Genomic DNA, 26,182 nt, shown 5'->3' on the forward strand with positions numbered 1-26,182 from the left:
GCTCAACCGTCCCGTGGGGGACCCACCAATCCTGTAGAGGCTTCTAAATAAATACAACTTCCTCTGATGGCCTTTCAGCAGAATTAGTCTTGTCTTGTTTTGTTTTTGTGGTGAACAGGATCTTCTTAGAAATTAGAATTGGGAAATATTTTATTTTATTTTATTTTTTAACAAAGACGAAGTCACGTTTTAAAACAGGGCACTGAGGCCACACACATTCTGCTCTCCATTGTTTTGAGAAGGAATAAACAACTCTCGTAATACTTTATTAAAACTATTAAAAACATTGTCATTGTTTCCCCAGTTACTTATTCCATACAAGGAATTGATCTCTGCAACTGAAAGCAGGATGGACTGCATCGTTTGTATTCACTACAACATGGTTGAAATGCCTTGTGTAGAGGCCAGAGAGTGATCACACACACACACACACACTCCAAACTTCACTCCAAGCTCCTTTTCTTAGTACTCTATTGTCTTCAGGTGTCTTGTGGTCAGATCCACCTGATTAGGTGTCTTGTGGTCAGATCCACCTGATTAGGTGTCTTGTGGTCAGATCCACCTGATCAGGTGTCTTGTGGTCAGATCCACCTGATCAGGTGTCTTGTGGTCAGATCCACCTGATCAGGAGAACATCATCTAGGGTCAACTCGACAGTGGGTCTTCTGAAGCTGCCTGTCCTTCATTGCAGACACAATCTCTTCTCCTCCTCCTCATCCTGCTCCTCCTCCAGGACAGAAATGACCAGGTATTTACTGGTAATATAGTAATACTTTACTGGTACAGAGTAATAACCTATATGTTTCTTTGAGAAATAATAACGAACATGGAAGAAATGCTCTTTCCCTGCTCGCATCTCTCCTCTTCACTCTTCCTACCTGTGAAAAAAAAAAAAAAGATTTTAGGAATACGTGAACTGTCTTAACCCTGTTCCAAAACTGTAGGCTAGCTACACTGTCTTTCATTGTTTCGTTGAGGCTCTCTCCTCTCTTGGTCTGCACAGTAGTAACACTCGCGCCTTGCTGTGGAAAGATACTCTGTCTCTTTAAACACAAACCATTCAGTGAGTTGGCAGTCTGTAGCCTGCTCTTAATCTGTGACATCACTTTCCCAAACATTCACCCGCTTGGAAGTTTGTCCATATATGGGAAGAGCGCTCCTGTTTCATGTAGTCAAAGAAATATTTCAGACCGACCAGGGCTACCCGGTGTGTAGGCTATGCAGTTTAGATTTAGCTAGCAGAGAGGGGGAGCAGGGCAGAGCAGGGAGAGGGAGGTAGTGAGTGAGGAAGAGGAGAGAGGCCTCCATGCAGCGAGGAGTTCCGGTATGTGGTTTTACCTTACAAGGTAGATAGACCGTGGCCACGGGAAGCCGCCCGGTGACACGGTACATCAAATCAAATGCCCTTTTACCGCGAAACGCTTGCTTACGATCTCCTTCCCAGTGATGCAGAGTTTTAAAATAAAATAGTAACACGAAGATACACAAGAATGGAGATACTACGGTATATACACATAGTGCGAACAGGGGATAGTCACATAGTGTGAACAGGGGATAGTCATACAAAAGTATGTGGACACCACTTCAAATTAGTGGATTCAGCTCGTTGCTTACAAGTGCATAAAATCGAGCCCACAGCCATGCAATCTCCACAGACAAACATTGGCAGTAGAATGGCCTTAGTGAAGAGCTCAGTGACTTTCAACGTGGCACCGTCATAGGATGCCACCATTCCAACAAGTCAGTCTGTCAAATTTCTGCCCTGCTGGAGCTGCCCTGGTCAACTGTAAGTGCCGTTATTGTCAAGTGGAAACGTATAGGAGCAACAACGGCTCCGCCGTGAAGTGGTAGGCCACACAAGCTCTCAGAACGGGACCGCTGAGTACTGTAGTGCGTAAAAATAGTCTGTCCTCGGTTGCAACACTCACTACCGAGGTCCAAACTGCTTCTGGAAGCAACGTCAGCACAATAACTGTTAGTCGGGAGCTTCATGAAATGGGTTTCCATGGCCGAGCAGCCGCACACAAGCCTAAGATCACCACGCGCAATGCCAAGCGTCAGCTGGAGTGGTGTAAAGCTCGCCACCATTGGACTCTGGAGCAGTGGAAAAGCGTTCTCTGGGGTGAAGATTCACGCTTTACCATCTGGCAGTCTGACGGACGCATCTGGATTTGGCGGATGCCAGGAGAACGCTACCTGCCCTAATGCATAGTGCCAACTGTAAAGGTCTGGGGCTATTTTTCATGGTTCGGACCCCTTAGTTCCAGAGAAGGGAAATATTAACACTACAGCATACAATGACATTCTAGAAGATTCTGTGCTTCTTGGTGGCAACAGTTTGGGGAAGGCCCTTTCCTGTTTCAGCATGACAATGCCCCCTGTGCACAAAGCGAGGTCCATACAGAAAATAGTTTGTTGAGATCTCTGTGTAAGAACCAGACTGGCCTGGACAGAGCCCTGACCTCAACCCCATCAAACACCTTTGGGATGAATTCGAAGACAGACTGGCCTAATCGCCCAACATTAGTGCCCGACCTCACTAAGCTCTTGTGGTTGAATGGAAGCAAGAAGAGTGGAGGCTGTTATAGCAGCAATGTTCCAACATCTAGTGGAAATCCTTCCCAGAAGAGTGGAGGCTGTTATAGCAGCAATGTTCCAACATCTAGTGGAAAGCCTTCCCAGAAGAGTGGAGGCTGTTATAGCAGCAAAGGGGGGACCAGTTCCATATTAACGCTCATGATTGTGAAATGAGATGTTCGACGAGCAGGTGTCCACATACTTTTGGTCATGTAGTTTCAGGGCGTACCAAGATCAGATCAATGTGTGGAGTTACGAGGTATTTATTTTATTTTATTTTATTTATCCGTTATTTTACCAGGTAAGTTGACTGAGAACACGTTCTCATTTGCAGCAACGACCTGGGGAATAGTTACAGGGGAGAGGAGGGAGATTAATGAGCCAATTGTACATTTGATGTAGATGTGTACATGAAGGCAGGGTAAAGGCCTTCTTTGTAATTCTGTCTAGAAGGCCAGCATCCCGGAGTCGTCTCTTCACTGTTGACATTGAGACTGGTGTTCTGCGGGTACTATTTAATGAAGCTGCCAGTTGAGGACTTGTGAGGCGTCTGTTTCTCAAACTAGACATTCTAATGTACTTGTCCTCTTGCTCAGTTGTGCACCAGGGCCTCCCACTCCTCTTTCTATTCTGGTTAGAGCCAGTTTGCGCTGTTCTGTAAAGGGAGTGGTACACAGCGTTGTACGTGATCTTCAGTTTCTTGGCAGTTTCTCACATGGAATAGCCTTCATTTCTCAGAACAAGAATAGACTGACGAGTTTCAGAAGAAAGATCTTTGTTTTTTGCCATTTTGAGCCTGTAATCGAACCCACAAATGCTGATGCTCCAGATAGTCAACTAGTCTAAAGAAGGACAGTTTTATTGCTTCTTTAATTAGCACAACAGTTTTCAGCTGTGCTAACATAATTTCAAAAGGGTTTTCTAATGATCAATTAGCCTTTTAAAATTATCAACTTGGATTAGCTAACACAACGTGTCATTGGAACACAGGAGTGATGGTTGCTGATAATGGGCCTCTGTACACCTATGTAGATATTCCATTAAAAAATTGTTGGTTTCCAGCTACAATAGTCTTTTACAATGTAAAAAATGTCTACGGAGTATTTCTGATCAATTTGATATTCTTTTAATGGACAAAATGTTAGCTTTTCTTTCAAAAGCAAGGCCATTTCTAAGTGAGACCAAACGTTTGAACGGTAGTGTGTACGTAAGCTTGGAGTGATGCAATAACACGTCGTCCCGCTATTGACTCATCAGACCATGCGGTTTATTCGGCTAAAGATGAAATCAATTACGATGAACTTCACAGGGTGGAGAAAGTGCACGGTGATTAGTTTGATGTTTCAAATAAATATCAAGGGTCTTGTTCTGGTGACGTGATGATCGACGCTGGGCAGCAATTTGACAAATAAAAATGAGCTTGCTCTTTTTGTGCAGAATAATCTCATTATATTGTATGTGCTTTACTCAAACTTTATCTATGTGCCGTTGGCTTAGAGGCCAGGTGTTACTGCCAGAGTAACTGGCTATGCAATGCAACAAGTTTCTGTGACAAACCCATCAGTAAAGTTGTCAAATAAGATGGAAATCCATTTAACTCATTTTATTTTATTTATCACATGGAAATGTAACCAGAGAAGTTATTTGTATGTGCACTGTGTCATCACACACATCCTTATATTATGTGCACTATGTCATCACACACATCCTTATATTATGTGCACTGTGTCATCACACAGTTTTATTATGTGCACTGTGTCATCACACACATCCTTATATTATGTGCACTGTGTCATCACACACATCCTTATATTATGTGCACTATGTCATCACACACATCCTTATATTATGTGCACTGTGTCATCACACAGTTTTATTATGTGCACTGTGTCATCACACACATCCTTATATTATGTGCACTGTGTCATCACACAGTTTTATTATGTGCACTATGTCATCACACACATCCTTATATTATGTGCACTGTGTCATCACACAGTTTTATTATGTGCACTGTGTCATCACACAGTTTTATTATGTGCACTGTGTCATCACACACATCCTTATATTATGTGCACTATGTCATCACACACATCCTTATATTATGTGCACTATGTCATCACACACATCCTTATATTATGTGCACTGTGTCATCACACAGTTTTATTATGTGCACTATGTCATCACACACATCCTTTTATTATGTGCACTATGTCATCACACAGTTTTATTATGTGCACTATGTCATCACACACATCCTTTTATTATGTGCACTATGTCATCACACACATCCTTATATTATGTGCACTATGTCATCACACAGTTTTATTATGTGCACTATGTCATCACACAGTTTTATTATGTGCACTATGTCATCACACAGTTTTATTATGTGCACTATGTCATCACACACATCCTTATATTATGTGCACTATGTCATCACACACATCCTTATATTATGTGCACTGTGTCATCACACAGTTTTATTATGTGCACTATGTCATCACACAGTTTTATTATGTGCACTGTGTCATCACACAGTTTTATTATGTGCACTATGTCATCACACACATCCTTATATTATGTGCACTATGTCATCACACAGTTTTATTATGTGCACTGTGTCATCACACACATCCTTTTATTATGTGCACTATGTCATCACACAGTTTTATTATGTGCACTATGTCATCACACAGTTTTATTATGTGCACTATGTCATCACACAGTTTTATTATGTGCACTATGTCATCACACAGTTTTATTATGTGCACTATGTCATCACACACATCCTTATATTATGTGCACTATGTCATCACACAGTTTTATTATGTGCACTATGTCATCACACAGTTTTATTATGTGCACTATGTCATCACACAGTTTTATTATGTGCACTATGTCATCACACAGTTTTATTATGTGCACTATGTCATCACACACATCCTTATATTATGTGCACTATGTCATCACACAGTTTTATTATGTGCACTATGTCATCACACAGTTTTATTATGTGCACTATGTCATCACACAGTTTTATTATGTGCACTGTGTCATCACACACATCCTTATATTATGTGCACTATGTCATCACACACATCCTTTTATTATGTGCACTATGTCATCACACAGTTTTATTATGTGCACTATGTCATCACACACATCCTTATATTATGTGCACTATGTCATCACACAGTTTTATTATGTGCACTATGTCATCACACACATCCTTATATTATGTGCACTATGTCATCACACACATCCTTATATTATGTGCACTATGTCATCACACACATCCTTTTATTATGTGCACTATGTCATCACACACATCCTTTTATTATGTGCACTATGTCATCACACACATCCTTTTATTATGTGCACTATGTCATCACACACATCCTTTTATTATGTGCACTATGTCATCACACACATCCTTTTATTATGTGCACTATGTCATCACACACATCCTTTTATTATGTGCACTATGTCATCACACAGTTTTATTATGTGCACTATGTCATCACACACATCCTTATATTATGTGCACTATGTCATCACACACATCCTTATATTATGTGCACTATGTCATCACACACATCCTTATATTATGTGCACTATGTCATCACACAGTTTTATTATGTGCACTATGTCATCACACACATCCTTATATTATGTGCACTATGTCATCACACACATCCTTATATTATGTGCACTATGTCATCACACACATCCTTTTATTATGTGCACTATGTCATCACACACATCCTTTTATTATGTGCACTATGTCATCACACACATCCTTTTATTATGTGCACTGTGTCATCACACACATCCTTATATTATGTGCACTATGTCATCACACAGTTTTATTATGTGCACTATGTCATCACACACATCCTTTTATTATGTGCACTATGTCATCACACAGTTTTATTATGTGCACTATGTCATCACACAGTTTTATTATGTGCACTATGTCATCACACAGTTTTATTATGTGCACTATGTCATCACACACATCCTTTTATTAAATAAGTCAATTTGATAGAAAAACATATCTCGTAAGAAATTGTTTTCATGCAGATTTTAGAATATTTGCATAAAAATCAGTAACCAATTGGATGGAAACCAAGCTACTGAAATAAAACATTTCCCAAATGCTGGAAGGGGGGGCCTTTGTGAAAAGGTTTGGGAGCCCCAGGCCTAGAGGACCTGTGGCTCTGTCTGTCTGTCTGTCTGGCAACAAGTTACATAGATGTCTGTCTGTCTGTCTGGCAAAAAGTTACATAATGTCCTGTGTGTCTGTCTGTCTGTCTGTCTGGCAACAAGTTACATAATGTCCTGTGTCTGTCTGTCTGTCTGTCTGGCAACAAGCTACATAGATGTCATGTGTGTCTATCTGTCTGTCTGGCAACAAGTTACATAGATGGCATGTGTGTCTGTCTGTCTGTCTTTCTATCTGTCAACAAGTTGCATAGATGGCGCAACTCCTATCCACCTCTCTACCTCTCTTTCTGACAGATGAAGAGGAGGATGGGTGTGGTCTCCTCTTCCAGGTGGCAAACGCGGCTTCTGAAACAGAAAATAGCCTCAAGCTACAGGTAGGCTAGGTAGGGGGAGGTGCGCTTTTGTTGTAGGTTTACACAGACTAAATTACCCTAATACGGGTGGTAGAATTTGCGCGCATTACGCATTTATGTCTAGATTTGCATTGTTTCAAACTACATGAAACACATTAGAATGTCTCGAATCGAAGTATCCGATCGTCTACAGCACACAATGTATACTAATAGAACTACATAGCCTACATTAAGTCTCTGCACTGACAGCTGCTACAGCCAATTATGTTGGACTTGTTGGTGGTGGGCGGGCCATAGAACTCCTGTGTATCCAATGACGTTGCATTTAGCTTTTTTATTATATTTCATTACAGCAAAGTTTAGCTTCTATCTCCGCCAGTGTTCAAGGACCTGCCTACTTACCGGTTTTAGATCGGTGGGTGAAAAAAAATAGTTGGATAGAAAAAGAAAGATAGAAGGTGAGGGGTTTTGTGTGAGTTTAGCGGAGAGAGCGAGAGAAACTGAGAGTCAGCAGCAAGCGAGATACAGTGAAGCCCGTGTGACCGTTAATTTCATCCACACCGTCTTGGTCGTGCGTTATTTGGTAAAGAAATACTGCTGCAACATCACCTCCGGTCCACCGCGGAGTACCGTACCGGTAAAACACAGGAACCCGAGGAAGTATAATCCATGCCTACTTTCGACATGGACCCGTATGACGGAGATGAAAACGATTATATGCCTCAGGAAGATGACTGGGACCGGGATATGCTGTTGGACCCGGCGTGGGAGAAGCAGCAGAGAAAGGTGAATATAATACATTTTACGGTGTGATCTATCTAGCTCCGAGTCCCTCCTGGTGGGTAAAGGTGTTTGAATGCCTCTACCTCCACCTCTGAATGCTGCAGAGATGAGAGGGACATAGGCGCAGCAGTCAACCTGTAGGCTACTTTGACATTGATACGGCTCTTTGATGGTTGGAACTTGGGAACATTATTATTGTCCAAAATATATTGGACCATGACTTTTACTATTTTTTTTGTTAATGTTTTTACACTACATTTATTAAACTCAGAGCTAGATACGCAACAAAAAAATGTACAATTCCTCCACTTTTTTCCACTTCAAAATAAGAGTTTAGCCTACTAAGAACCACGAGAAGATTTGGACTGACATAAACATTACGTGGAGGATGTGTGTTCTATCATCACGCGTAAAAGCAGCCGGTTAGCCTGTAATTGAAGCAGCATATTGTCTGTAGCCCGGACGAGTGGCCTAATCTCCCGTATACCCATCCCCCCTAGAAAAACTATTAGTCCTGGAAATAACCCGCCCCACCTCGCAGAGCAACAGATGTCAGACCTGCGCCTCGACATTCAACTGCTGTATCGTGTCTCCTCTTCCCGTCTCCTCTCCTTCTATTGTAGACCTTCCTATCCGCATAGTTTCTGGTGATGTCAACCATATTATAATGGCCTATGTGATGATTCAGGCATACTTTATCATACAATTACACTACAGAACATACTTTGTCATACAATTACACTACAGAACATACTTGTTTTTGTTAGTGTTGATGCTCACGGGTAGTGTTCCTAGGCCGTCCTTGTAAATAAGAATTTGTTCTTTAACCGACTTGCCTACTTTAAATAAAGGTTAAATAAAAACTACATTGGATTGATAAGCCTATAATATAATTGAAGACCCTTAAGAAAAAATATTGCAGTCAGAGTGCAGTGTAACAGCAGTACGTACACTGCAAATCCTGCATCCAAAATTACACGTTATTTTGCTGCCGTACTTTTGCAGTGTAACTGAAGTTATAGTGCAGTATTACTGCTTCCAAAAATACCACAGTCGACTGCAGATACTTTGCGCTTTTATTGCAGTTTCAAAACGGCTTTCTTTTTTTTCTAAGAGGGGTATGATTAGTTCTATGACTGGGCAAGACATCGCAATGGAGTCGTTCAAATGAAAGTATATCGAGAATGAGTGAAAAAAAAACAGTTTGAGCGCTCTCTTTTTCTCTCCCACACTTTAAATGTATATATTTTTGTTGTTGCATTGAAAAAAAGAGTGAAGAAAATGGGGTGGAATCTGAGTAAGCAGTGTGGTTAGAAGGGTAGGGCTTGGATGTGAGCGAGCGTGCCCTAAAATGGTAATAATCGTCCCCCTTCTCGTGCAGCAGCAGTTGGAAAAGCGTTTTCCTTTCCTCATTTTTTTTCCCTGCTTGGGAAGCTTCAGCTTCTAGTTTCCTGAATTATGCCGTCACCGCCACACGGCGACCGGTGTGAGAGCACCGGGGCGGTTAGCACCGGGGCGGCTAGGTATGCGAGGTTAGGGGTCGCACGTAAATAATTACAGACGCTGGCAGACAACAACTAGCACAAGCCTGTCTTTTTACCTCAATATAGTATTTTTTCGAGGCACTGACTACAGCAGTTTGTGCTGTTAGAGTAGTTATCATAGTAGCCAACTACCATGGAATACATGAGAATCCACCGGTACTGTTGCTGGCCCTTTATTTAAATAATATGACAGTTTGTTTAGAGCAAAGGAAGGGACCACTAAATAGACCCTCGTGTTCTCAGTTTATGACAAGATGTTCCTTAGATATTTACAGGAAGTGCATTCAGTAGAGGTGACATATAAACTAGACCAAACAAGGACTTACAAGTTGTAATGCGATGCATTACAGCTGTTTATACCATGGCATTGTTGAATACTCGTTTCTGATTGGCTTGAAGGGCATTCTAGAACGTGCATTATTTCCCTATAACCGCACGGTATATCAGCGCGGTAGAATTGAATGGCTATAGTTAATTCTTACATGTTCTATGTTAGAGCTGCCTTTGAAAGCAAATGTCAAATAGAACATATAATTGCCATTGTTGAATTCGATTTTCATAATAGCAAGCTAGAACTGATGGTTTGGTTAGCTAAACCATAACCCAGTATTGGACTAAAATAGACTAACGTTAGTCCTTAGTCCAAGGACCTTACATGTGTAACAGTGTAGCTTTAGACCGTCCCCTCGCATGGGCGCTACTTCAAGGTCTCAGAGCAAGTGACGTCACCGATTGAAACGCTATTTAGCGCGCACCACAGCTAACTAAGCTAGACGTTTCACATCCGTTATACATGTAATGGGCGAATTGGTTCTGGAAGCCAAAAACAGTCAAAATACCCCATCTAAACGTGAAACGATTGTCAATTGCGATACGGTTCTAGAAACATAAATCACTCTACTTTCATATCACGTCAGCAGACCCGAGAAAGAGAGGCCTCGGCCGCCCACAGTCATGTAAACAATGGGACAAAAGGCATCCGGTGAGAGTTCAGACTAGCACTTGATCCGAGTGATATATCAGCAGTTGGGAAGTGATGACAACACAACAAATCAAATGACAACCAAAACATAAACAGTGGGTGGAGTCATACTCTGATGGAGTTTGTGTTTTGAGTGAGTGGAGTCATACTCTGATGGTGTTTGTGTTTTGAGTGAGTGGAGTCATACTCTGATGGTGTTTGTGTTTTGAGTGAGTGGAGTCGTACTCTGACGGAGTTTGTGTTATGAGTGAGTGGAGTCATACTCTGATGGAGTTTGTGTTATGAGTGAGTGGAGTCGTACTCTGATGGAGTTTGTGTTATGAGTGAGTGGAGTCATACTCTGTTGGTGTTTGTGTTTTGGGGGGGAGAACCCCTCAGGGCTCATCCCTCCTCAGTGGCTTGACTGCTCCGTATGGTCACACATCACCAGATTCCTAATTGTATCTTGTGTTTCTGAACACAAAGAGAGAGAGAGAAGTGGGTTATTGTTTGGAGCTCTGACTAGACTAAAAACATTATGGGATGGGAGCACGATGGGAGCACGTTGGGAGGGATGGGAGCACACTGGGAGGGATGGGAGCACACTGGGAGGGATGGGAGCACGCTGGGAGGGATGGGAGCACACTGGGAGGGATGGGAGCACGATGGGAGCACACTGGGAGGGATGGGAGCACACTGGGAGGGATGGGAGCACACTGGGAGGGATGGGAGCACACTGGGAGGGATGGGAGCACACTGGGAGGGATTGGAGCACACTGGGAGGGACTGGGAGGGATGAGAGCACACTGGGAGGGATGGGATGGGAGGATGGGAGGGATGGGAGGGATGGGACACTGGGAGGGATGGGAGCACACTGGGAGGGATGGGAGCACACTGGGAGGGATGGAGCACACTGGGAGGGATGGGAGCACACTGGGAGGGATGAGAGCACACTGGGAGGGATGGGAGCACACTGGGAGGGATGAGAGCACACTGGGAGGGATGGGAGCACACTGGGAGGGATGGAGCACACTGGGAGGGGTGGGAGCACACTGGGAGGGGTGGGAGCACACTGGGAGGGATGAGAGCACACTGGGAGGGATGGGAGCACACTGGGAGGGATGAGAGCACACTGGGAGGAGATGGGAGGGAGAGCACACTGGGAGGGGTGAGAGCACACTGGGAGGGATGGGAGCACACTGGGAGGGATGAGAGCACACTGGGAGGGGTGGGAGCACACTGGGAGGGATGAGAGCACACTGGGAGGGGTGGGAGCACACTGGGAGGGGTGGGAGCACACTGGGAGGGATGGGAGCACACTGGGAGGGATGAGAGCACACTGGGAGGGGTGGGAGCACACTGGGAGGGATGAGAGCACACTGGGAGGGGTGGGAGCACACTGGGAGGGATGAGAGCACACTGGGAGGGATGAGAGCACACTGGGAGGGGTGGGAGCACACTGGGAGGGGTGGGAGCACACTGGGAGGGATGAGAGCACACTGGGAGGGATGGGGAGGGATGGGAGCACACTGGGAGGGATTGGAGCACGCTGGGAGGGATGGGAGCACACTGGGAGGGATGAGAGCACACTGGGAGGGATGGGAGCACGATGGGAGTGATGGGAGCACGATGGGAGGGATGGGAGCACGCTGGGAGGGATGGGAGCACACTGGGAGGGATGGGAGCACACTGGGAGGGATGAGAGCACACTGGGAGGGATGGGAGCACACTGGGAGGGATGAGAGCACACTGGGAGGGATGGGAGCACACTGGGAGGGATGGGAGCACACTGGGAGGGATGAGAGCACACTGGGAGGGGTGGGAGCACACTGGGAGGGGTGGGAGCACACTGGGAGGGATGAGAGCACACTGGGAGGGATGGGAGCACACTGGGAGGGATGAGAGCACACTGGGAGGGGTGGGAGCACACTGGGAGGGGAGCACACTGGGAGGGTGAGAGCACACTGGGAGGGATGGGAGCACACTGGGAGGGATGAGAGCACACTGGGAGGGGTGGGAGCACACTGGGAGGATGAGAGCACACTGGGAGGGGTGGGAGCACACTGGGAGGGGTGGGAGCACACTGGGAGGGATGGGAGCACACTGGGAGGGATGAGAGCACACTGGGAGGGGTGGGAGCACACTGGGAGGGATGAGAGCACACTGGGAGGGGTGGGAGCACACTGGGAGGGATGAGAGCACACTGGGAGGGATGAGAGCACACTGGGAGGGGGTGGGAGCACACTGGGAGGGGGGAGCACACTGGGAGGGATGAGAGCACACTGGGGGATGGGGAGGGATGGGAGCACACTGGGAGGGATGAGAGCACACTGGGAGGGATGGGAGCACACTGGGAGGGGAGCACACTGGGAGGGGTGGGAGCACACTGGGAGGGGTGGGAGCACACTGGGTGGGATGAGAGCACACTGGGAGGGATGGGAGCACACTGGGAGGGATGAGAGCACACTGGGAGGGGTGGGAGCACACTGGGAGGGTGGGAGCACACTGGGAGGGATGGGAGCACACTGGGAGGGATGAGAGCACACTGGGAGGGGTGGGAGCACACTGGGAGGGGTGGGAGCACACTGGGAGGGATGGGAGCACACTGGGAGGGATGAGAGCACACTGGGAGGGGTGGGAGCACACTGGGAGGGATGAGAGCACACTGGGAGGGGTGGGAGCACACTGGGATGAGAGCACACTGGGAGGGATGAGAGCACACTGGGAGGGGTGGGAGCACACTGGGAGGGGTGGGAGCACACTGGGAGGGATGGGAGCACACTGGGAGGGATGGGAGCACACTGGGATGGGTGGGAGCACACTGGGAGGGGTGGGAGCACACTGGGAGGGGTGGGAGCACACTGGGAGGGGTGGGAGCACACTGGGAGGGATGGGAGCACACTGGGAGGGAGGGATGGGAGCACACTGGGAGGGGTGGGAGCACACTGGGAGGGGTGGGAGCACACTGGGAGGGATGGGAGCACACTGGGAGGGATGGGAGCACACTGGGAGGGGTGGGCATCACTTAAGACTACTGCATCACTTAAGACTCTTCTGCCATTCATTCCAATTAGACTGGTTTTTGGATTTATCCCTGAACAAGATGGCTGCCATTTTTCGCCCCATTCTGGAACTTTGAGGGTTTTATGACATAACCCCTCTAGTAATTGAATGGGATGTCTATGGTTTCCTGTACCAGGGTTGTTTTTCTGACTGAGGGATATAGTGTTGTTGACATAGCATGTCTGAACTTGACTCTCTCAGGTATAAAGGCTCTCTCTCCAGATCTCCTTATCTGTGAATGCCTCTCCTCTCCGAGTACCCCTCTCTGAGGCACATGGGGTGGGGTCGGCTGTGGGCGGGCCACACATTTTCATTGGTTCTAACAGATCAGCTAGTTAGTTGGCTAACATTGTAGGTTTACACAGTCATGTCTAACAATAAAAATCATTGTTTTCTAATTTATGTTGCCTGTAACTACTTTTTATGCATGCATATGGAAAACATTTGTTTACTCTGTTGCTATGGTCACCGTCAGTGTCATCCCGTGTGTGGACTAGTGGAGTTTGCGGTTCGCCTTCAAAATAAAAGTCCCCAATTTTTAAAGTTCTGTTGGAATTTAAAACACTGAAATAAGACTGTAGAAAAATATATTTGTAGTAGATACTTATATATGATTATAACTTAATAATGACACCTTAGTTTCATTCTCTCTCTCTCGCCCTTCCCAACTCTGTCTCTCTCCCTCCCTCTTCTCTCTCTCTCCTTCCCTTCTCGCGTTTTCTCTCTTTTGCTCTCTCTTTCTCTCTCTCTCTCTCACTCCTCCCTCTCTCTCTATCTCTGAATTCAATTTCAATTTAAGGGGCTTTATTGGCATGGGAAACATATGTTAACATTGCCAAAGCAGATAATAAACAAAAGTGAAATAAACAATACAAATGTACAGTAAACATTACATTCACAAAAGTTCTAAAGAAATAGAGACATTTCAAATGTCATATTATATCTGTATACAGTGTTGTAATGATGTGCAAATAGTTAAAGTACAAAAGGGAAAATAAATAAACATCAATATGTGTTGTATTTACAATTGTGTTTGTTCTTCATTGGTTGCCCTTTTCTCGTGGCAACAGGTGACAAATCTTGCTGCTGTGATGGCACACTGTGGTATTTCACACAATAGATATGGGAGTTTATCAAAATTGGATTTGTTTTCGAATTCTTTGTGGATCTGTGTAATCTGAGGGAAATATGTGTCTCTATGGTCATACATTTGGCAGGAGGTTAGGAAGTGCAGCTCAGTTTCCACCTCATTTTGTGGGCGGTGTGCACATAGCCCGTCTTCTCTTGAGAGTCAGGTCTGCCTACGGCAGCCTTTCTCAATAGCAAGGCTATGCTCACTGAGTCTGTACATAGTCAAAGCTTTCCTTAAGTTTGGGTCAGTCACAGTGGTCAGGTATTCTGCCACTGTGTACTCTCTGTTTAGGGCCAAAAATCATTCTAGTTTGCTCTGGGATTTTTTGTAAATTATTTCCAATGTGTCAAGTAATTATCTTTTAGTTTTGTCATGATTTGGTTGGGTCTAATTGTGTTGCTGTCCTGGTGTTTGTGAACAGAGCCCCAGGACCAGCTTGCTTAGGGGACTCTTCTCCAGGTTCATCTCTCTGCTCTGCATGCATTATTAGGTGTTTTACATTGTACTAAGGAGGATATTTTTGCAGAATTCTGTATGCAGAGTCTCAATTTGGTGTTTGTCCAATTTGATGAATTCTTGGTTGGTGAGCGGACCCCAGACCTCACAACCATAAAGGGTTGATGGGTTCTATAACTGATTCAAGTGTTTTTAGCCAGATCCTAATTGGTATGTTACATTTGATGTACCTTTTGATGGCATAGAATGCCCTTCTTGCCTTGTCTCTCAGATCGTTCACAGATTTGTGGAAGTTACCTGTGGCGCTGATGTTTAGGCCAAAGTATATATCGTTTTTTGTGTGTTCTTGGGCAACGGTGTCTAGATGGAATTTGTATTTGTGGCCCTGGCAACTTTTATGGAACACCATTATTTTTTGTCTTACTGAGATTTACTGTCAGGGCCCAGGTCTGGCAGAATCTGTGCAGAAGATCTAGGTGCTGCTGTAGGCCCTTCTTGGTTGGGGACAGAAGCACCAGATCATCAGCAAACAGTAGACATTTGACTTCAGATTATAGTAGGTTGAGGCCGGGTGCTGCAGACTGTTCTAGTGCCCTTGCGCCTATTCGTTGATATATATGTTAAAGAGGGTGGGGCTTAAGCTGCATCCCTGTCTCACCCCACGACCCTGTGTGAAGAAATGTGTGTGTTTTTTGCCAATTTTAACCGCACACTTGTTGTTTGTGTACATGGATTTTATAATGTCGTATGTTTTACCCCCAACACCATATAAACTCAGCAAAAAAAAGAAACGTCCTCTCACTGTCAACTGCGTTTATTTTCAGCAAACTTAACATGTGTAAATATTTGTATGAACATGACAAGATTCAACAACTGAGACAAACTTAAGAAGTTCCACAGACATGTGACTAACAGAAATGGGAATAATGCGTCACTGAACAAAGGGGGGGGGTCAAAATCATAAGTAACATTCAGTATCTGGTGTGGCCACCAGCTGCATTAAGTACTGCAGTGCATCTCCTCCTCATGGACTGCACCAGCTTTGCCAGTTCTTGCGGTGAGATGTTACCCCACTCTTCCACCAAGGCACCTGCAAGTTCCGGACATTTCTGGGGCGAATGGCCCTAGCCCTCACTCTCCGATCCAACAGGTCACAGACGTGCTCAATGGGATTGAGATCCGGGCTCTTCGCTGGCCATGGCAGAACACTGACATTCCTGTCTTGCAGGAAATCACGTACAGAACGAGCAGTATGGCTGGTGACATTGTCATGCTGGAGGGTCATGTCAGGATGAGCCTGCAGGAAGGGTACCACATGAGGGAGGAGGATGTCTTCCCTGCAACACACAGTGCTGAGATTGCCTGCAATGACAACAAGCTCAGTCCGATGATGCTGTGACACACCGCCCCAGACCATGACGGACCCTCCACCTCCAAATCGATCCCGCTCCAGAGTACAGGCCTCGGTGTAACACTCATTTCTTCAACGATAAACGCGAATCCGACCATCACCCCTGGTGAGACAAAACCGCATCTCGTCAGTGAAGAGCACTTTTAGCCAGTCCTGTCTGGTCCAGCAACGGTGGGTTTGTGCCCATATGCAACGTTGTTGCCGGTGAGGTCTGGTGAGGACCTGCCTTACTACAACAGGCCTACAAGCCCTCATTCCAGCCTCTCTCAGCCTATTGCGGACAGTCTGAACACTGATGGAGGGATTGTGTGTTCCTGGTGTAACTTGGACAGTTGTTGTTTCCATCCTGTACCTGTCCCACAGGTGTGATGTTCGGATGTACCGATCCTGTGCATATAATCAATCAAATGTATTTATAAAGCCCTTCTTACATCAGCTGATATCTCAAAGTGCTATACAGAAACCCAGCCTAAAACCCCCAAACAGCAAGCAATGCAGGTGTAGAAGCACGGTGGCTAGGAAAAACTCCCTCGAAAGGCCAAAACCTAGGAAGAAACCTAGAGAGGAACCAGGCTATGAGGGGTGGCCAGTCCTCTTCTGGCTGTGCCGGGTGGAGATTATAACAGAAGATGGCCAAGATGTTCAAATGTTCATAGATGACCAGCATGGTCAAATAATAATAATCACAGTAGTTGTCGAGGGTGCAGCAAGTCAGCACCTCAGGAGTAAATGTCAGTTGGCATTTCATAGCCGATCATTCAGAGTATCTCTACCACTCCTGCTGTCTCTAGAGAGTTGAAAACAGCAGGTCTGGGACAGGTAGCACGTCCGGTGAACAGGTCAGGGTTCCATAGCCGCAGCATGGCCAGGTGGACTGGGGACAGCAAGGAGTCATCATGTCAGGTAGTCCTGAGGCATGGTCCTAGGGCTCAGGTCCTCCGAGAGAGAGAAAGAGAGAGAATTAGAGAGAGCATACTTAAATTCACACAGGACACCAGATAGGACATGAGAAATACTCCAGATATAACAGACTGACCCTAGCCCCCCGACACATAAACTACTGCAGCATAAATACTGGAGGCTGAGACAGGTGGGGTCGGGAGACACTGCAGGTGTTGTTACACGTGGTCTGCCACTGCGAGGACGATCAGCTGTCCGTCCTGTCTCCCTGTAGCACTGTCTTAGGCGTCTCACAGTACGGACATTGCAATTTATTGCACTGGCCACATCTGCAATCCTCATGCCTCCTTGTAGCTTGCCTAAGGCACGTTCACACAGATAAGCAAGGACCCTGGGCATTTTTCTTTTGGTGTTTTTCAGAGTCAGTAGAAAGGCCTCTTTAGTGTCCTAAGTTTTCTTAACTGTGACCTTAATTGCCTTCCGTCTGTAAGCTGTCAGTGTCTTAACGACCGTTCCACAGGTGCATGTTCATTAATTGTTTATGGTTCATTGAACAAGCATGGAAACAGTGTTTAAACCCTTTACAATGATCTGTGAAGTTATTTGGATTTTTACTAATTATCTTTGAAAGACAGGGTCCCGAAAAAAGGGACGTTTTCTTTTTTATGCTGAGTTTAAGTCTCTGTCTCGGTACCTCTCTGTATTTCCATCTACAGATTCATAATGTCATCATCTAGAATAGACTTCCTGTGTAGCCAGGGCTGTGGTGAGTGTAGGTGGCTGGCTGGATGACTGACTGGCTGGATGACTGACTGGCTGGCTGGATGACTGACTGACTGGCTGGATGACTGACTGACTGGCTGGATGACTGGCTGGCTGGATGACTGACTGGCTGGTTGACTGGCTGGAGGACTGTTTGACTGGCTGATTAAATGACTAGTTGACTGACTGGCTGGCTGGGTGACTGGCTGATTGAATGACTGGTTGACTGACTGGCTGGATGACTGACTGATTGAATGACTGGTTGACTGAGGGCTGGATGACTGGCTGATTGAATGACTGGTTGACTGACTGGCTGGATGACTGGCTGATTGACTGGTTGCTGAGGGCTGATTTGTCCAGCCTTGTCCTTATAAGGAAACGACTGAGTTGTTGCACCTTCAATTTGCCCCCTCCAAGCCCCGCCCCTTCTCCGTCTTCAGCCTTGGCACCTCCTACATTTCCCAGCCCAACCTGTCTCCTTTGTGCTATGGGGAAGATAAGGTTTGAATTGATTCCACAATCCATTAAGTTCCAGGATAAATGATTGTTCATTGCATTCCAACCATGGCTGAGTCTGAGCCTGAAGGAAATAGCAAGACAAGCTCTCTTGCCTCGCAACACAAATCTGGCTGACATTACAGTCCTGAACACGGCTCCGTTCTCTGTCTCTGTAAACTAAAAGAGGTATGGGCTTAGTCCCAAACGGCACCCTCTTCCCTATACAGTGCACTACTTTGGACCAGGACCCTATTCCCTATATAGTGCAATACTTTGGACCAGGACCCTATTCCCTATACAGTGCACTACTTTGGACCAGGACCCTATTCCCTATACAGTGCACTACTTTGGACCAGGACCCTATTCCCTATACAGTGCACTACTTTGGACCAGGACCCTATTCCCTATACAGTGCACTACTTTGGACCAGGACCCTATTCCCTATACAGTGCACTACTTTGGACCAGGACCCTATTCCCTATACAGTGCACTACTTTGGACCAGGACCCTATTCCCTATACAGTGCACTACTTTGGACCAGGACCCTATTCCCTATACAGTGCACTACTTTGGACCAGGACCCTATTCCCTATACAGTGCACTACTTTGGACCAGGACCCTATTCCCTATACAGTGCACTACTTTGGACCAGGACCCAAATACCTATACAGTGCACTACTTTGGACCAGGACCCTATTCCCTATACAGTGCACTACTTTGGACCAGGACCCTATCCCCCCCCTATACAGTGCACTACTTTGGACCAGGACCCTATTCCCTAGGGTTTATAGTGCACTACTTTGGACCAGGACCCTATTCCCTATTAGTGCACTACTTTGGACCAGGGGTTAGAGGCCAGGACCCTATTCCCTATACAGTGCAGGGTTACTTTGGACCAGGACCCTATTCCCTATACAGTGCACTAGGGGTTTGGACCAGGACCCTATTCCCTATACAGTGCACTACTTTGGACCAGGACCCTATTCCCTATATAGTGCACTACTTTGGACCAGGACCCTATTCCCTATATAGTGCACTACTTTGGACCAGGACCCTATTCCCTATACAGTGCACTACTTTGGACCAGGACCCTATGGACCTATAGTGAACAGGGTGCCATTTGAGACTCACCCAGGTTAGGGTTAGGTTAGGGGAATATTAACCCAACCCCAAAAGGAGTAGCCACAGGTCATCAGTCCATCATACCACATTTTTTTATGAACAAAAAAAAAGCCAACAAATACATTTAAAATTAATACAAATTAAACTGAAAGAAAACAAAAGGGGAAATGGGGATTTCAAAGGAAACAAGACTCATAAGATGACGTGTTTTATTCATTTATCCCCCCCAAAGAGAGAGGAGTGTTAGAGGCTGGGGTTAGGGCTAGAGGCTGGGGTTAGAGGCTAGGGTTTAGAGGCTAGGGGTTAGAGGCTAGGGTTAGTGGCTGGGGTTAGAGGCTAGGGTTAGAGGTTAGGGTTAGTGGCTGGGGTTAGAGGCTAGGGTTTGAGTCTAGGGGTTAGAGGCTAGGGTTAGAGCCTGGGGTTAGGGGTTAGAGGCTGGGGTTAGAGGCTGGGGTTAGAGGCTAGGAGTTAGAGGCTAGGGTTAGAGCCTAGGGGTTAGAGGCTAGTGGTTAGGGGTTAGAGGCTAGGGTTAGACACTGGGGTTAGAGACTGGGGTTAGAGGCTAGGGTTAGAGGCTGGGGTTAGGGGTTAGAGGTTAGGGGTTAGGGGTTTGAGTCTAGGGTTAGAGGCTAGGGGTTAGGGGTTTGAGGCTAGGGGTTAGGGGTTTGAGGCTAGTGGTTAGGGGTTTGAGGCTAGGGGTTTGAGGTTAGTGGTTAGGGGTTTGAGGCTAGGGGTTAGAGGCTGGGGTTAGGGGTTAGAGGCTAGGGTTAGAGGTTAGAGGCTAGGGTTTGAGGCTAGGGGTTAGAGGCTGGGATTAGAGGACAGGATGCAGAGGTTAAGTTTAGGGTTAGGATGAGGGTTAGGAGCTAAAATTAGAGGTAGGGTTTAGATTTAAGATTAGGATTCTATTTTCTAGTCAACAGAGCCCAATAGGAGCGCAGTGGTCCCATATGAGAAGTCATTTGTTACTGTGGTAGGAAGACCCCCACATGCAGTATCCGAAGAAATTAAATATAAAAACAAAAGTGAAAATAAGAGCTGAAAGTCTTTAAATGAGGGAATCACTGCATGTTGTACAGGGGGTAAAGGTATTCAACCAATCTAGGGGCTGGGGTTAGAGGCTAAGGCTAGGGGTTAGAGGCTAGGGGTTAGAGGATAGGGGTTAGAGGATAGGGTTAGAGGCTAGGGGTTAGAGGCCTTATTTAAAACCTAAGTGCTGTTGTCCCCAAAGCAAGAGTATTTACAACCCAACCTCAAGGTTGTAAAAAAGAAGTCATGCATTTCAAGATGAACACAAAACCAGGATGGAAGGGGGAGGAGTCAGTGTCTCTACTCTACCCAGGATGGAAGGGGGAGGAGTCAGTGTCTCTACTCTACCCAGGATGGAAGAGGGAGGAGTCAGTGTCTCTATTCTACCCAGGATGGAAGGGGGAGGAGTCAGTGTCTCTACTCTACCCAGGATGGAAGGGGGAGGAGTCAGTGTCTCTACTCTACCCAGGATGGAAGGGGGAGGAGTCAGTGTCTCTCTATTCTACCCAGGATGGAAGGGGGAGGAGTCAGTGTCTCTATTCTACCAAGGATGGAAGGGGGAGGAGTCAGTGTCTCTATTCTACCCAGGATGGAAGGGGGAGGAGTCAGTGTCTCTACTCTACCCAGGATGGAAGGGGGAGGAGTCAGTGTCTCTCTATTCTACCCAGGATGGAAGGGGGAGGAGTCAGTGTCTCTACTCTACCCAGGATGGAAGGGGGAGGAGTCAGTGTCTCTCTATTCTACCCAGGATGGAAGGGGGAGGAGTCAGTGTCTCTATTCTACCCAGGATGGAAGGGGGAGGAGTCAGTGTCTCTACTCTACCCAGGATGGAAGGGGGAGGAGTCAGTGTCTCTCTATTCTACCCAGGATGGAAGGGGAGGAGTCAGTGTCTCTATTCTACCAAGGATGGAAGGGGAGGAGTCAGTGTCTCTATTCTACCCAGGATGGAAGGGGAGGAGTCAGTGTCTCTACTCTACCCAGGATGGAAGGGGAGGAGTCAGTGTCTCTATTCTACCCAGGATGGAAGGGGGAGGAGTCAGTGTCTCTACTCTACCCAGGATGGAAGGGGGAGGAGTCAGTGTCTCTATTCTACCCAGGATGGAAGGGGGAGGAGTCAGTGTCTCTATTCTACCCAGGATGGAAGGGGGAGGAGTCAGTGTGCAACCAGGGGAGAAAAAAAAATCCTAGACCACCTTTACTCCACACACAGAGATGCATACAATGCTCTGCCACTTTGGAGCCCCACGTGTCGTGTACATAAACTGATTGTAATTGATAACATTAGTCAGTGAAAGCGCCAACTATGCTGTTTCCATGTAGTGCTTGGAAAAAAAACCTGGAAACATGCAGACAACAATGCAGACAACAATGCAGACAACAATGCAGACAGATTGCCCCCCTCACACACACACACACACCACTCTGCCCCAGGCTCGGTCATTATTGAACACATTGGGCTCCAGAGTGGCACAGCGGTCTAAGCCACTGCATCTCAGTGCTAGAGATGTCACTACTAGAACCTGGTTCGATTCCAGGCTGTATCACAACCGGCCGTGATTGGGAGTCCCATAGGGCGGCGCACAATTGGCCCAGGCGTCGTCCGGGTTAGGCCGGTGTAGGCCGTCACTGTCAATAAAATAAAAAATTGTTCTTAACTGACACGCCTAGCTTGAAGAACGGTATAATAACAGTTTCTCGGTGGAAGCAGGCAGAAATATTCTAGAAATATTCTAGCACCAGTGTGTGTGTGTGTGTGTGTGTGTGTGTGTGTGGTGTGTGTGTGTGTGTGTGTGTGTGTTTCCTCTTTGCCTTCCAACATCGCCCCCTGACCCTCCAAGTTGGATGAGGAAGTCAGTTCTCAACTAGTCTGGTTCTCAGCTGAGGTTCTTATCCACAAATCATCTTTCTTTCGACTAGTGGTATTCGCACTCCAGAGCTCAATCACAACATTTTGCTTTCTGCCTACAACTATGCTAGATGTGTGTATTATGGAATGAGGTCTTCTGTAAATGCAGTACAATGAAGGATAGTTCCTGGAGTACAGTACAGTTCATCAGTATGAATGAGCTAGTTCCTGGAGTACAGTACAGTTCACTATGAATGAGCTAGTTCCTGGAGTACAGTACAGTTCACTATGAATGAGCTAGTTCCTGGAGTACAGTACAGTTCACTATGAATGGGCTAGTTCCTGGAGTACAGTACAGTTCACTATGAATGAGCTAGTTCCTGGAGTACAGTACAGTTCATCAGTATGAATGAGCTAGTTCCTGGAGTACAGTACAGTTCACTATGAATGGGCTAGTTCCTGGAGTACAGTACAGTTCACTATGAATGAGCTAGTTCCTGGAGTACAGTACAGTTCACTATGAATGAGCTAGTTCCTGGAGTACAGTACAGTTCACTATGAATGGGCTAGTTCCTGGAGTACAGTACAGTTCACTATGAATGAGCTAGTTCCTGGAGTACAGTACAGTTCATCAGTATGAATGAGCTAGTTCCTGGAGTACAGTACAGTTCACTATGAATGAGCTAGTTCCTGGAGTACAGTACAGTTCATCAGTATGAATGAGCTAGTTCCTGGAGTACAGTACAGTTCACTATGAATGGGCTAGTTCCTGGAGTACAGTACAGTTCACTATGAATGAGCTAGTTCCTGGAGTACAGTACAGTTCACTATGAATGAGCTAGTTCCTGGAGTACAGTACAGTTCACTATGAATGAGCTAGTTCCTGGAGTACAGTACAGTTCACTATGAATGGGCTAGTTCCTGGAGTACAGTACAGTTCACTATGAATGAGCTAGTGGACGAACATTCCAAGTCGTCACTCACTAAATAGTCCCAAGTAAGTACAACACAAGTTGTTTACACCCCTGCTCGTTTACAATCCATTACTAATATATGTCTAAATATGGACCTGAGAAAAGGACTGAGGTGAAGATTTGCATCAATGTCCTGGTGGCGTTACAGAAACTCTCCAGTCAGATAACGGAATGCACTGTTTAAAGAGTCAAATGTGTGCACTGTACACACTGACTGTGCAGCTATAACTTAAGGAAAGAATGTCTGTCTGTCTGTCTGTCTGTCTGTCTTTCTTTTGTTGAGAGTGGGCCGTGTTTGTGTTTTGTTGAGCGTGGGCCGTGTGTGTGTTGTATTTTGTTGAGAGTGTGTGTGTGTGTGTTGTATTTTGTTGAGTGTGTGTGTGTGTGTGTGTTTTGTTGAGAATGTGTGTGTGTGTGTGTTTTGTTGAGAGTGGACTGTAGCCCGTAGCCAGGACAGAACAGACAGCATTGTGGGAAATCAGCGACCGAGGGGAGGAATCCGATGATGGGGCATTCTTTGAGGTGGACTAACTCCTCTCCAGAGTGGAGTAGACTGAGTTAGGCCCTCCTTCTCCTCTTCAGAGTGGAGTAGACTGAGTTAGGCCCTCCTCCTCCTCTTCAGAGTGGAGCAGACTGAGTGAGGCCCTCCTCTTCTTCAGAGTGGAGCAGACTGAGTGAGGCCCTCCTCCTCCTTTTCAGAGTGGAGCAGACTGAGTTAGGCCCTCCTCCTCCTCTTCAGAGTGGAGTAGACTGAGTGAGGCCTGGCCCTCCTCCTCTCCAGAGTGGAGCAGACTGAATGAGGCCCTCCTCCTCTCCAGAGTGGAGCAGACTGTGTGAGGCCCTCCTCCTCTCCAGAGTGGAGCAGACAGTGTGAGGTCCTCCTCCTCTCCAGAGTGGAGCAGACTGAGTGAGGCCTGGCCCTCCTCCTCTCCAGAGTGGAGCAGACAGTATGAGGTCCTCCTCCTCTCCAGAGTGGAGCAGACTGAATGAGGCCCTCCTCCTCTCCAGAGTGGAGCAGACTGAGTGAGGCCCTCCTCCTCCTCTCCAGATTGGAGCAGACTGAGTGAGGCCCTCCTCCTCCTCTCCAGAGTGGAGCAGACTGTGTGAGGCCTAGCCCTCCTCCTCTCCAGAGTGGAGCAGACAGTGTGAGGTCCTCCTCCTCTCCAGAGTGGAGCAGACTGAGTGAGGCCCTCCTCCTCTCCAGAGTGGTGCAGACTGAGTGAGGCCCTCCTCCTCCTCTCCAGAGTGGAGCAGACTGATTGAGGCCCTCCTCCTTTCCAGAGTGGAGCAGACTGAGTGAGGCCCTCCTCCTCCTTTCCAGAGTGGAGCAGACTGAGTGAGGCCCTCCTCCTCTGCAGAGTGGAGCAGACTGAGTGAGGCCCTCCTCCTCCTCTCCAGAGTGGAGCAGACTGAGTGAGGCCCTCCTCCTCCTCTCCAGAGTGGAGCAGACTGAGTGAGGCCCTCCTCTCCAGAGTGGAGCAGACTGATTGAGGCCCTCCTCCTCCTCTCCAGAGTGGTGCAGACTGATTGAGGCCCTCCTCCTCCTTTCCAGAGTGGAGCAGACTGATTGAGGCCCTCCTCCTCCTTTCCAGAGTGGAGCAGACTGAGTGAGGCCCTCCTCCTCCTTTCCAGTATGGTGCAGACTGAGAGAGGCCCTCCTCCTTTCCAGAGTGGTGCAGACTGAGTGAGGCCCTCCTCCTCCTTTCCAGAGTGGAGCAGACTGATTGAGGCCCTCCTCCTCCTCTCCAGAGTGGAGCAGACTGAGTGAGGCCTGGCCCTCTTCCTCTTCAGAGTGGAGCAGACTGAGTGAGGCCCTCCTCCTCTCCAGAGTGGAGCAGACTGAATGAGGCCCTCCTCCTCTCCAGAGTGGAGCAGACTGAGTGAGGCCCTCCTCCTCCTCTCCAGAGTGGAGCAGACTGAGTGAGGCCCTCCTCCTCCTCTCCAGAGTGGAGCAGACTGAGTGAGGCCCTCCTCCTCTCTCGCTCGTTCTCTCGCTTCTATCTCTCTCTCTCTCTCTCAAATCAAATCACATTGTATTGGTCACATACACGTGTTTTTGCAGATGTTATTGCGGGTGTAGTGAAATGCTAATAATATCTAACCGTTTCACAACATATAAACACAATCCACACAAATCTAAAGTAAAGGAATGTAATTAAGAATGTATAAATATTTGGACGAGCGACGTCAGAGAGGCATCGTCTAACATACAGACAAATAGGGTCATGTATACATAAGAGGTGAGTAATGCAAAATATGTAAATGTATTTATTAAAGTGACTAGTGTTCCAATTATTAAAGTGACCAGTGATTTCAAGTCTATGTATATAAGGCAGCATCTAATGCGCTACTATTTAACAGTCTGATGGCCTTGAGATAGAAGCTGTTTTTTCAGTCTCTCGGTCCCAGTTTGATGCACCTGTACTGACCTCGCCTTCTGGATGATAGCGGGGGGGGAACAGGCAGTGGCTTGTGGGTGGTTGTTGTCCTTGATGTTCTTTTTTTGGCCTTCTTCTCTCAATTCTAAACTGGGACAAAGCT

The 26,182-nt window shown here is 46.7% G+C and overlaps 1 protein-coding gene across 1 annotated transcript in view; it reads left to right on the forward strand.

Moving 5' to 3' along the window:
- Positions 1-7,502: 7,502 nt before the first annotated feature.
- actn1 (actinin, alpha 1) overlaps positions 7,503-26,182 on the forward strand; it is a 124,243-nt gene continuing 105,563 nt past the window's right edge. Inside the window, 1 exon segment of the mRNA XM_065003382.1 lies at positions 7,503-7,946. Coding sequence (XP_064859454.1) covers positions 7,830-7,946 — 117 coding nt within the window. The 5' untranslated portion in view covers positions 7,503-7,829.

The sequence above is a fragment of the Oncorhynchus nerka genome, linkage group LG18 (genome assembly GCF_034236695.1).
Source record: "Oncorhynchus nerka isolate Pitt River linkage group LG18, Oner_Uvic_2.0, whole genome shotgun sequence".
NCBI lineage: Eukaryota > Metazoa > Chordata > Actinopteri > Salmoniformes > Salmonidae > Oncorhynchus > Oncorhynchus nerka.